Genomic DNA, 10,416 nt, shown 5'->3' with positions numbered 1-10,416 from the left:
TGTTTTTACGAAAAGCGCCGACAGAGTATAGAAATGCTTTTTTTGAAGAAAAAAAAATAGAGTATTTGAATTTAATCAGAGTCTCGACCGAAAGTGAGTCACGTGACCCGCCTTGTACTTTTCAGGCGCCGCAATTGAAAGTGTGTACGAATGGCTTCAACTGTGTCAAATAAAGGAGCTCGCTGTAAACAAAAATGGAGCAACACATAAAACAAGGCGGCTAAAAGTGGAAGGCGTTTCTTGAAATCCAAATGGGACGAACGTGTTGATGGTTTGGCGAGCGCCCGAATCACGTGGACGACGCCAATCACGTGAGTCGACAAACGATCACGTGAACTGCTTCCTGCTTGCCTTCGGAATATTGTCGTCGACGACACGGACACCGGAGGTCAGGCAATATATTTATGATATTTCGCTGTGTTTATTTTTATTCGGACCACTTTTTGGTCCTTGTCACTCTTTTAGCACTAAAGTGGCTTTGCTCATTTGGAGGACGTCGCATCCGCATGACGTGACGCTATTTTCACGTCGAAAGCTCTCGGTCAAAGTGTGTTCCACGAAATGTCAAAACAGTGCTCTATCAAACTATACATAGATCAAGATTTGAAACGGGGGGGGGGGGGGGGGAATAAGCTCATTATCTTAAGATGTTGTAACAATGTCCTCATCGTCGGCACAAATGGACTTGTCCTGAAATCAGTGTGTTCAACTTTGATTGTGCGACCGAAAGCTTGGTCTTTTGGCTACAACAACGTTCTTGAAAGACAATAAGGTCGTCGATAAAAAGACAAAAAATGGCCCGAAAGTAGTGATATAGACACGTTGCTAAAAGTTAGACGAACATTCAAGTTGAGCACCTCAAGCAAAAAATACAAAAGAGTCCTGATAGTAATCTATCTTCCCGACAGATGGCGGCGGCCGTGCTGTTGTACCACTACTTCCTGTTGGCGACGCTGGCGGCATCGGGCGCGGCGACGCCGGCAGAGAACGAAGTCCTCGGCCTTCCCGGGCTGGCCAAGCAGCCCGCCTTCAAGCATTACTCGGGCTACTTGAACGTGGCCGATGGCAAGCATCTGCACTACTGGTGAGCGCTCCACGCCGTCCGCTGGGTCGACCCGAGCCCACGGCCACGCCGTCCGCTGGGTCGACCCGAGCCCACGGCCCGCCACCCGCACGCAGGTTTGTGGAATCCCAGGGCTCGCCGGCGTCCGACCCGGTGGTCCTGTGGCTGAACGGCGGGCCGGGATGCAGCTCGCTGGACGGGCTGTTGACGGAGCACGGGCCCTTCCTGGTAGGTGCGACGCCGTCTGGATCTTTTGTGTAATAACGTACAGTTTGGATCAAACGATGGCAGAATTGCCTCTTTCACTCGGTCCACCTTGATTTTGTCGTGATACGTGAATGTACGGCACAGTGAGCTCAAGTCCGTGAATGAATTGGATATTGAAAGTGATGATTGACTTGCCAGTGGACTGCTTTTGCTTGGAACTTGACTTGTTTTTCTCCTCCAGATAGAGGATGACGGCATGACCCTGAGACCCAACCCCAACTCTTGGAACAAGGCGAGCAGACATTTTTCTTCAAGGTCCTTTTATTGACGAGGAAATGGAATTTGTCGGCGGTGCACTTTTGAACGCGGCGTTTATCCATTTTGCGCCGGTAGTACCGCCAACCTGCCTCCAGATGTCTTTGCGTTGTGCCTCTTTTAGATCGCCAACATGCTGTACCTGGAGTCCCCACCGGGGGTGGGTTTCTCCTACTCGGACGACGGCAACTACACCACCGATGACGCGGAGGTCCATCCATCTCCCGAGTCTCGTCTATCGGCGGATGGGGGCCGTCGGGCGACCGTTTTTTTTTTTTTCCCGCCAGGTGTCCCTGCTCAACTACCTGGCCCTGAAGGAGTTCTTCCGGCTGTACCCGGAGCTGAGCGCCAACGGACTCTACCTCACGGGGGAGAGCTACGGCGGGATTTACGTGCCCACGCTGGCCGAGAGGGTCATGGAGGACGACGAGCTCCGCCTGCAGGTAACGGGGGGAGGCGGAAACGGAGCGAAATCCCCAACGTAAAGTCATCTGCGGCCACGGGTGGCGCTACGTATTAAGTTGGAGGTCTCACGGCTCCATTTTGTGCCCAGGGCGTGGCGGTGGGCAACGGGATGTCCAGCTACGAGCTGAACGACAACTCTCTGGTCTACTTTGCCTATTACCACGGCCTGCTGGGGAACGGCCTGTGGGGCCGCCTGCAGGCCGGCTGCTGCCGCCACGCCCCCTGCGACTTCCACCGGAACCCCGACCCCGTCTGCTCGGCCGCCGTGAGCGTCGTCTCCTTTGCCGCCCGGGACCCGATTTGTCCCATTGTCGCCGCCCGGGACCCGATCTGTCCCATCTTCACCCCCTCCCCACCCTCCCCTCCCTCCCTCTCTCTTCTGGCAGCTGGCCGAGGTCCAGGACGTGATCTACAAGTCGGGACTCAACGTGTACAATCTGTACGCGCCGTGCCCGGGCGGCGTCCCCCGCAGATTCAGGTCGGGAAGGCTCCTCCGCCGGTCTTTTGGGGCGCTCACCGGCCATTTTGTGTTTCCAGCGTGGAGGGAGACCAGCTGGTGCTGCGCGACATGGGAAACATCTTCATCCATCACTCCGGGACGCAGATGTGGAAGAAGGTGCGTCCTGGCGTCCTCCGGTCTCCTCGGCGAGCGCCCCAACCTCTGCTCTACCTACCAGAAGCTGCTGGGTCTGATGTCCCGCGGCACCCCCGTGCGGCTGGAGCCGCCCTGCACCAACTCCACCCCCGCCAGCCGTTTCCTCAACGACCCGTACGTGCGGCGCGCCCTGTACATTAGCGCCGCCGCGCCGCCGTGGTCCATCTGCAGGTGAGGCGCGCTCGGAGACATTCACTTCGTGGACGGGAAGGAAGGAAGGGAAAAAAATGACTTGCACTGGTTTTGGGTTTGCAGTTCCCAAGTCAACCTCAACTACGGCCGACTGTACCCGGACGTCACGAAGCAGTACCTGAAACTCCTGTCCGCGCTGGTCGGAGCGTCCGCCTCGCCGTGCCGTCCCGCTCGGGCACTAAAAAAAAAAAAACAACAACCCGTACGTCTGTGCAGAAGTACCGCGTGCTGGTGTACAACGGCGACGTGGACATGGCCTGCAACTTCATGGGCGACGAGTGGTTCGTGGAGTCCCTGAAGCAGACGGTCAGTGGCCCAAAGAGTCCGCACACTTTCCATTTCTCTCATCCGGATGTGGCCTATTGAGAGGAGCCGCTATTAGTTTGGCTTGGGTGGACGGATGGCGGCGGGCGTGCTCCAAATGTCCAAACCGCCGGCAGGTGCAAGTGAGTCGTCGTCCGTGGCTGTACGAGGACGGGGCGGGCCGGCAGGTGGGCGGCTTCGTCAAGGAGTTCGACAACTTGGCCTTCCTCACCGTCAAGGTGAGTCGGCGTGCCGTCAAAATGACAATTGCTTGGCCTTTGACCCCGCCCCTCCCTTAGGGTTCGGGTCACATGGTGCCGACGGATAAAGCCGCGGCGGCGTTTGCCGTCTTCTCCCGCTTCATTGCCAAGGAGCCCTTCTAAATTTCTGGCCATTTTGGCCGCCAACAATTCCCGCTGCCCATTTTTAAGAAAAAAAAAGTTTTTTTTTTTAATCTGCAATCGACGATGCCGGAAGACCAAGCCGTGCGATGCTCGCTAATTTGCTGCCATCCTCCCACTTCAAATGAATTGCACTTGTGGCAGTGGATGTACCTATGACCTCATTTTAGTGCATTTAGCGTGAAATTCCTGTTCTTTTGGGGCATTCTTGCGTCATTTCCTGATGATTTTTAATGCATATTTGTTAGAGACAAAGAACTCTATCAAAATAAATGAAAAAACATGGAACGAAACACACTCATGGTCTTATTGGGATGTTTTTTTTTTTGTCACGTGAGTCCAGTTCACGAAGGTGGATTGTTGGCGACGTCACAGGCTAGCCAGGCCAGCTAGCCCCCTAGCTGTGGTCGTCGGAACAAAGTCCAAACAAACAAAAGCGACATGGCGCGACGGGAAGAGCAAAAGAAGATTTTGTGCGTCGGGCTCGTTTGTCTCGACATTATCAGCGTGGTGGAGCAATTTCCTCGGGAGGATTCTGACAGCAGGTGAGTCGGTGAGCGAATGCTAATGCTAATTGAAAAAAAAGCAAAGGCAACATTCCTGCGCCCGACGGTCTTCCCGTCACGTTAGCTGTGCCCGTCGAATGTCAACGTGTCATCGAATTGCAAGCTACGCGTGGTGACTAGATTGCTGTGACGAGGGAAAAGTTTCTTTATTTTGTGCTTCGCGGAAGTACGGCGACCACCTCACTGTTCCTCCAACAGCACGCTCGGCCCCCTTGTGGTATGATCTGGAAGTGTCCGATCCACTGACTTGTCATTTGCATGACAGGTGTTTGTCCCAGCGCTGGCAACGAGGCGGCAACGCGTCCAATTCCTGCACGGTTTTGTCGCTTCTGGGATCGCCCTGCGCCTTCATGGGCTCGCTTTGCGCCGGACCCGTGGCCAGGTAATACCAATAGCACAAGTGGAATCTTAACACTATTTCTCCATCACAACCCAGAGCGTTCGCCTCTCAAACGGTCAAAATGGATTGGACTACTTGCTGGCACACACACACACACGACACACGCAGGCGAACAACAAACACGGAGTATGCACTAAAATGGAAGATACATTAGAAACATCTTCTCGTCACTGTTGTTATTTTCAACCGTTTTGCTCAGCCTGGGTCGGGCTGGTGAAGCCATTTCCCGTCTTTAGTTTTATTTTGGAGGATTTTCAGAAGTTCAGGGTGGACGTGTCGCTGTTGCGCGAGCGCGGCGGCGGCGGCGCGGCGGCGCGGCGCCGACCTCCGTGATCATCGCCAACCACGTCACGGGAAGTCGCACCATCCTCCACGGCAACAGGTGCGTCGCACACTGACCCGCTTTTGTCTTTCAGGAGGCCTGGGTTCGCCGAGACGGCAAACGCCGGACGCTCGCACGCTTTTTATTGAAAAGTATCAACTGGCTGATGGTGTGTGTGTGTGTGTGTATGTGTGTGTGCGTGCGTGCGCGTCAGTTTCATCGCGGACGACTTCAATCGTCGGTCCATCGATATTTCAGCCGTGGCGTGGCAGCCCACGGGCCAAACGCCCAGCGCCTGTTGCGTGGTCTGTCCGTCCAGCGGCTCACGCACCGTTCTGCTGGCCGACACGTAAGGGCAAAGGGCGGGGCAAAGGCGGGGCTAAGGCCGGGCCAGGGCCGGGGCGACATGGCCAGTAGGACGGCCTTCCCTCCCGGATTTTTGGAGGGAGTCCGTCCTAACAAGATGGGAGGTGGGTCTAATGGCGGGTCAGGTGAGCCACTGCGGAGCCCCGCCCACCTCTCCGCGCGGACAAACGCGTCAACGTAGCCTTCTCGCCACAGGAAGTGAGGTCGCTCTGCAGTGGCGTTAATTTCCTTAATTGGGTCTTTTAATTTATAAAAAGCATGCACCAGATACAATATTTGGATGGATTGATAAAATGATTGGCATATACATGCAAATCTGTTTGCTTTGAGAGGAAATAGCATGTGTGTGTGTGTGTGAGTCATCCTTGGATGGGGTCCGTTTTGTTTTGAGGCTCATTGTAATCCGTGGCCGGCAGCAACATCGCCGAGGTGACGTCGGAGGACTTTGACGCCGTGGATTTAAGCGCCTTCAAGTGGATCCACTGGGAGGTAAGCGCTGCATTCCACGGGATAGCGTGACCCGACCTCTGGCCCCCCTCTCCCTTTTTCCACCGCAGGGGCGCAACGCCGACGAGCAGCTCAAGATGATGGCCAGGGTGGAGCGCCACAACCAAGCGGTGGTGCCGGAGCAGAGGATCGTGCTCTCCGTGGAGATCGAGAAGCCCAGAGAGGAACTCTACCGGCTCTTCCCTTGCGCCGACGTGGTGGGTTGGGCCTTTTTCCACCGTTGACGCAAAGAAATGAACCCCCGCGGCTTTATAAAAAAACATCCAGTTCCTTGACAGTAGCTTTTTGCTCAGGTGTTTGCAAGCAAAGACGTGGCTCGTCACCTGGGCTTCGGGACGCCCGCCGACGCCCTGCGAGGACTCCGACCTCGACTCCGTCCCGGGTCAGCGGCCGGCGACCTTCTATTTCGGATAGGATTTTAAGGCCTCGAATTGCCCAATTTGAATGATTTCGAGAGGGCCAAGCATGATCTCTGCACGGCTGGTCTTTGTGACGGCGCCGGACGTCCCGTCCGTTGGAAGCGGGAGGGCGCGGCCGTACACGCCAAAGACGGAGTCCCGCTTCCGGCGGATCGGACGTCCGGCGGGGATGGACTGATTGAAAGGCAAAGCCAAAGCGATTGCGGCCAGACAGCCCTTCATTTGACAGATACATTTGACAGGCGCGTCCGACACTCGACTCCCGACCGACACTTGTCCCCCCCTCCCCCTCTCCAGGGCCGTCCTGATCTGCGCCTGGGCCGAGCGGGGGGCGGACGCGGCCGACGGCGACGGGACGGCGCTGCATTCCGACGCCTTCCCGCCGGAGCGCTTGCTGGACACGCTGGGGGCCGGCGACACCTTCAACGCCGCCGTCATCCACCGGCTGGCCGGCGGCGCCCCCCTGCCGGAGGCGCTGACCTTCGGCTGCAAGGTGGCGGGCGCCAAGTGCGGTTTCCACGGCTACGACGACATCGCCCGCCTCGCCCTGGACTGACGGTCCCACGCCGGTCCCACGCCGGTCCCAATAAAAGCGGTCACGCCGACACTCTTTGGCGCCTCTGTGCTCAGACGGGGAGAAGGGAGAGGAGGGGGCGTGGTCCTCCCGCCACGCTCTTATGCCGCCGCCGTCGTCCGATCCGGCGCCCCCAGGTTTCCCAGCGGATCGGACGCGGGAGGCGGGCCTCACGGGCCCTTACGGGCCGGCCGCCATCTCCCTCAGGCCTTTGCTGAAGTGGAGGTTGGCGCCGATCACGATGAAACCCTGTGGGGGGGGTCAAAGGCCATCCGTCGGGGTCAAAGGGTGGCCGTTGTTTTTCATATCAAAGTCTATGTTGACCATAGTTGCAGTCATTCCATCCGGAGTGACGCAGTTAAACATTTAAAATAGGATTGCTAAAAACGCAGCTGTTTGAAGGACGAACGTAATTCAAAGAACCAGACCAATAATTCTTCTTTTTTTTTCGCCTAACTTACGTTGTGATATTCCACCACGTCTTCCACGAGGTCCATCCCGTCAGCTAGAGGAATGCGAACGCCGTGCTTGGTCCAGTCTGTAAAAAATGGCCCGTGAAGACGGGTATCCGTCACTCGCCACCGCCGCCCACCACCGATTCCTTACTGTTGATGAGAGGAACCACCGACATCTGCAGCGCCGTCTTGAGCGGCGACTGGAGAGGAATCAGCTGCAAAAGGCCGGCCAAGGTCAGAGCGAGCGCACAAACCGCCGGCGCCACCAAAACAACGCTTCAAAAGAGAACTTTTCTCACCGCCAGAGATTCCAGCGCCGATTGGTTGGAGAAGATTTTGAACCTGAAAGAAAGACAAACGCGTTCCAACCATCAAAGTCCTCCGAAGCCAAACCGCTTCCTGGGGACGGGACCGACTTGCGCAGTTCGGCGTGTACGGCCAGACGTTTTTCTCGGACGAACACTCTGGCGTTGAAGAGGGTTTCCTGTAAAAGGCGGGAGGTGAGGGCCGACCGCCCCGCCCCCCGTAGGACGCCCGGACCGCCCCTACCATGGTCATGCTGCTGAGCCGCACCGGCGGCCGACCGGCGGGCATCATCAGCACCCGGACGGTGGCCGTCATCAGCACCGTGGCCCCGGAGGTCTTGATGACGGCCTTGGGCGCCGCGTTGACGGCCAGCTCCAGGGACACGGGCGAGTCCATCAGCGCCGGCTCCTGCCGCCCACAAACAAAGGATGGACATCAAGCCCGGTGCCTTCGGGCCACGTGTCGGCCAGACGCGCCGCCGACCACGCCGGGGGAAGAAAAAAAAGGGGGAAGGAAAGCGCCCGCTACTCGCCATCATCATGATGGTTGCAAAGTAGGTGGTCCTCAGCAGCATCTCCAAGTCTTTGGGCATCTGCGGCGCAGACAGACGGGTTACCAAGGTTTTTTTTGGGGGGGGGACGGCGCGCCAACGGGGGCGCTCACCTTGTCGTTGGTGATGTTCATTTGAAAGACGCCCTCCTTGTAGTAGGAGAACAAGCCACTGTCGAAGAAGAACTCGGACAGCGCCAAGTACACCATCCTGTCGTACTCTCCCATCAGGGGCTCCGCCGCCGAGTTCACCTGAGCTTGACGCTCGGCCGACAGGGGGAAAAACATGCCCTGCTCCAGACAAAAAACAAACAGCCGATGCCTTCCGCCTTAAGAAGGAGGCCAAAGAGGACGGCGGGACACGCCACTCACCCGGAAATTCATGTCCAGGCTTTGCGACGTGACCCGCGGGTGCTCCGTCAGCGAATAGTCGATCCCGACGTAGCCGTCCACCTCGCTCCTCACCGGAACCGTCTCCAGCATGGCGTTGACGTGCACCAGCGACGCGTGCCGCAGGGCCGGACAGATCTGCGTGGCATCCGGAAGCGGTCGGGAAAATGGACGCGGTCGGGAGGACGCACGCAGTCGGGAGGACGCACGCAATCGGGGGGGACTCGCCGGGGGACCGACCTGCCTGTTGAGGACCAGACGCATGGCGGTGGTCAGGAACTTGCCCAGGATGTCGTAAACTCTCCTGTTGGGGCGGAAGACGTCGGTCAACGCGGGAGTAACCGGGGATGGCCGACGGCCATTTGCCGCTACCCGAGCGTCCCGCTGAACTTTGCCCTCATCTTCTCGATTTTGGCCCCGCACGTGACGTTAACGATCTTGAGGCGTCCCGCCGCGTCTCGCCCCAGCTCCACGGCCGTGTCGATGTGGACGCCGTCGGCCGAGGCGTTGATGTTGCCCGCGTCGTAGCTGCGGCGCCGGACGGCCGACGTTAGCCGACGGCCGACGTTAGCCGACGGCGGCGGCCAAGACGGAGGCCGGCCGTACTGACAAAAACCAGTAGAGCAGCTGTCGGTGCAAGCGCAGCGCGATGGACGAGTTGCGCACGTGGAAAATCAGGCCGCCGTGAGGCCGGAAGCTCAGCTGGGCTTGGCTCAGGTCAAACTCCTCCATCTGCACGCTGAACGCAGGTGGCTGTCAACGGCGGCCCCGGTCCTCGGTGGCGTCCGGGGGGGACCCGGGGCCGGCCGCCCCAGACTTACTCTGTGATGTTGTAGTAGAAGTTGCCCTGGTTGCCGCTCATCTCCGGCATGCGGATGTTACTCAGCTCCTCCTCCACAAACTTCAGCGTCTCCGCCTTGACTAGACGCAGAAAGAAAGAAGGTCGGGACGGACGGACGGACGGACGGACGGAGGGACGCTGAGACGCCCGGGGCTTACGCAAGTCCAGGCCCTTGCGGGTGATGCGGACTTTGCAGCCGGCCGCTTGGGCGCCCGGCTCCGCCGTCGTCGCCGCCGCCGCCGCCACCCCGACCAGCAACGCCGCGGCCAAGTGGACCAAGAGACGGAAGGCGGGGGCCATGGCCGCCGCCCCTGGAGGGAGCGCAGTGGTTTAGGGTTTCGGACTTGGTACCCGTCATGGTCAGCCCATTCCGTCGGGCGGGCCGATCCAAAAAGTTTTCATGCCGTTTTAAAACGTGACACTTACTTGGTTTTAAAAGGATGTTTTTTTTTGTTTGGATGACTTGGCGATCCCCAACGTGGCCCAAGGGAGAGAAAAAAAACACCTGGCCAAGGACAGAGTGACCTAAAGAAGGAGGTCAGGCAGTGATGGCCCAAAATCAACACCACGTCACGCGCCAGGGCTCCGAGAGGGGCCAATGAACGAACGTGTGGCCCTCCCCGTCCAATTGGACGTCCGTGGCCGTCAGCGAAATGCACGCCAATCCGTTTGCACTCACTCACGGTTGCCGGAGAAGGAGACGAGCGGTCTTGCCTTTGCCTTGTTTCACTTTTCTCTCCAACTATTCCGTCTCCTGCTCTTTTTAATCCATTTGACTCCTCCCACTGCCCCGTTGACGGTGTTTGTGTGTGTGTGGGGGAGTGTTTGCGTGTTTGCCTGCTATGGGGGAGATTTGTGGGTGGGTGGTCTCGAAGTAGGGCAGATCTTTCCAGGAATCCCCCCCCCCCCCCCTCCACACACACACACCGCCCCCTTCCAGCTGCAGGCCGTCACGTGCAATTACCGCCGTCGAAAAAAAACAAAATTTAACTCGGACAACAAGAAAAGACGTTGCCTGTGGCTGCCATTGACGGCGATAGACGTCCAGTCCGATGGCGTCCAACGCCTCCCTCTTAAAGTGCAGTATTTTGGGTCGCTATGAGATGTTTTCAAGGATTAA

At 57.9% G+C, this 10,416-nt stretch overlaps 3 protein-coding genes across 6 annotated transcripts; 2 read left to right on the top strand and 1 right to left on the bottom strand.

Annotated features, from left to right (window-relative positions):
- Nucleotides 1-222: 222 nt before the first annotated feature.
- Nucleotides 223-3,898, top strand: ctsa (cathepsin A). 2 transcript variants are annotated; one of them, XM_077726495.1, is made up of 14 exons: nucleotides 223-388; nucleotides 909-1,084; nucleotides 1,180-1,291; nucleotides 1,512-1,562; nucleotides 1,710-1,796; nucleotides 1,873-2,028; nucleotides 2,139-2,315; nucleotides 2,437-2,528; nucleotides 2,588-2,666; nucleotides 2,728-2,876; nucleotides 2,961-3,036; nucleotides 3,114-3,203; nucleotides 3,338-3,439; nucleotides 3,500-3,898. In XM_077726495.1, exons 1-14 carry the CDS (start codon nucleotides 269-271, stop codon nucleotides 3,581-3,583), a joined length of 1,551 nt encoding a protein of 516 aa, XP_077582621.1. In that variant the 5' UTR covers nucleotides 223-268; the 3' UTR covers nucleotides 3,584-3,898. The 2 variants fall into 2 exon arrangements, 1 of the variants encoding a protein (XP_077582621.1); XR_013327617.1 differs by lacking the exons at nucleotides 3,338-3,439; nucleotides 3,500-3,898 and having other exon boundaries at nucleotides 2,139-2,350; nucleotides 2,381-2,528; nucleotides 3,114-3,183.
- A 35-nt stretch (nucleotides 3,899-3,933) lies between these two features.
- khk (ketohexokinase) lies at nucleotides 3,934-6,788 on the top strand. 2 transcript variants are annotated; one of them, XM_077726516.1, is made up of 7 exons: nucleotides 3,934-4,146; nucleotides 4,433-4,549; nucleotides 5,104-5,238; nucleotides 5,672-5,744; nucleotides 5,813-5,959; nucleotides 6,056-6,144; nucleotides 6,479-6,788. In XM_077726516.1, exons 1-7 carry the CDS (start codon nucleotides 4,043-4,045, stop codon nucleotides 6,735-6,737), a joined length of 924 nt encoding a protein of 307 aa, XP_077582642.1. In that variant the 5' UTR covers nucleotides 3,934-4,042; the 3' UTR covers nucleotides 6,738-6,788. The 2 variants fall into 2 exon arrangements, with proteins under 2 accessions (XP_077582642.1, XP_077582643.1); XM_077726517.1 differs by lacking the exon at nucleotides 5,104-5,238.
- Nucleotides 6,382-10,154, bottom strand: pltp (phospholipid transfer protein). Of its 2 annotated transcripts, XM_077726499.1 has the most exons (15): nucleotides 9,723-10,151; nucleotides 9,455-9,607; nucleotides 9,277-9,376; nucleotides 9,066-9,194; nucleotides 8,828-8,983; nucleotides 8,696-8,759; nucleotides 8,438-8,593; nucleotides 8,180-8,356; nucleotides 8,049-8,108; nucleotides 7,760-7,924; nucleotides 7,627-7,694; nucleotides 7,510-7,552; nucleotides 7,362-7,425; nucleotides 7,217-7,293; nucleotides 6,382-7,004 (listed from the first exon to the last, which is right to left on the bottom strand). In XM_077726499.1, exons 2-15 carry the CDS (start codon nucleotides 9,594-9,596, stop codon nucleotides 6,936-6,938), a joined length of 1,470 nt encoding a protein of 489 aa, XP_077582625.1. In that variant the 5' UTR covers nucleotides 9,597-9,607; nucleotides 9,723-10,151; the 3' UTR covers nucleotides 6,382-6,935. The 2 variants fall into 2 exon arrangements, with proteins under 2 accessions (XP_077582625.1, XP_077582624.1); XM_077726498.1 differs by having other exon boundaries at nucleotides 7,510-7,924; nucleotides 9,723-10,154.
- Between the last annotated feature and the right edge of the window lie 262 nt (nucleotides 10,155-10,416).

Source organism: Stigmatopora nigra, chromosome 10, assembly GCF_051989575.1.
Source record: "Stigmatopora nigra isolate UIUO_SnigA chromosome 10, RoL_Snig_1.1, whole genome shotgun sequence".
NCBI classification, from domain to species: domain Eukaryota; kingdom Metazoa; phylum Chordata; class Actinopteri; order Syngnathiformes; family Syngnathidae; genus Stigmatopora; species Stigmatopora nigra.
Note: the sequence above shows the minus strand (reverse complement) of the source record. Positions and strands in the feature narration are given on the sequence as shown.

Excerpts from the sequence above, each read along its gene's own strand:
- khk (XM_077726516.1), top strand. The coding sequence starts at position 4,043 with ATGGCGCGACGGGAAGAGCAAAAGAAGATTTTGTGCGTCGGGCTCGTT. Across the intron at positions 4,147-4,432 it reads CGGGAGGATTCTGACAGCAG|GTGTTTGTCCCAGCGCTGGC; the intron begins GTGAGTCGGTGA and ends TTTGCATGACAG. Across the intron at positions 5,960-6,055 it reads TCTTCCCTTGCGCCGACGTG|GTGTTTGCAAGCAAAGACGT; the intron begins GTGGGTTGGGCC and ends CTTTTTGCTCAG.
- ctsa (XM_077726495.1), top strand. The coding sequence starts at position 269 with ATGGTTTGGCGAGCGCCCGAATCACGTGGACGACGCCAATCACGTGAG. Across the intron at positions 1,797-1,872 it reads ACACCACCGATGACGCGGAG|GTGTCCCTGCTCAACTACCT; the intron begins GTCCATCCATCT and ends TTTTCCCGCCAG. Across the intron at positions 2,029-2,138 it reads ACGACGAGCTCCGCCTGCAG|GGCGTGGCGGTGGGCAACGG; the intron begins GTAACGGGGGGA and ends TTTTGTGCCCAG.
- pltp (XM_077726498.1), bottom strand. The coding sequence starts at position 9,596 with ATGGCCCCCGCCTTCCGTCTCTTGGTCCACTTGGCCGCGGCGTTGCTG. Across the intron at positions 9,195-9,276 it reads TTCTACTACAACATCACAGA|CGTGCAGATGGAGGAGTTTG; the intron begins GTAAGTCTGGGG and ends ACCTGCGTTCAG. Across the intron at positions 8,357-8,437 it reads GCCTGGACATGAATTTCCGG|GGCATGTTTTTCCCCCTGTC; the intron begins GTGAGTGGCGTG and ends TGTCTGGAGCAG.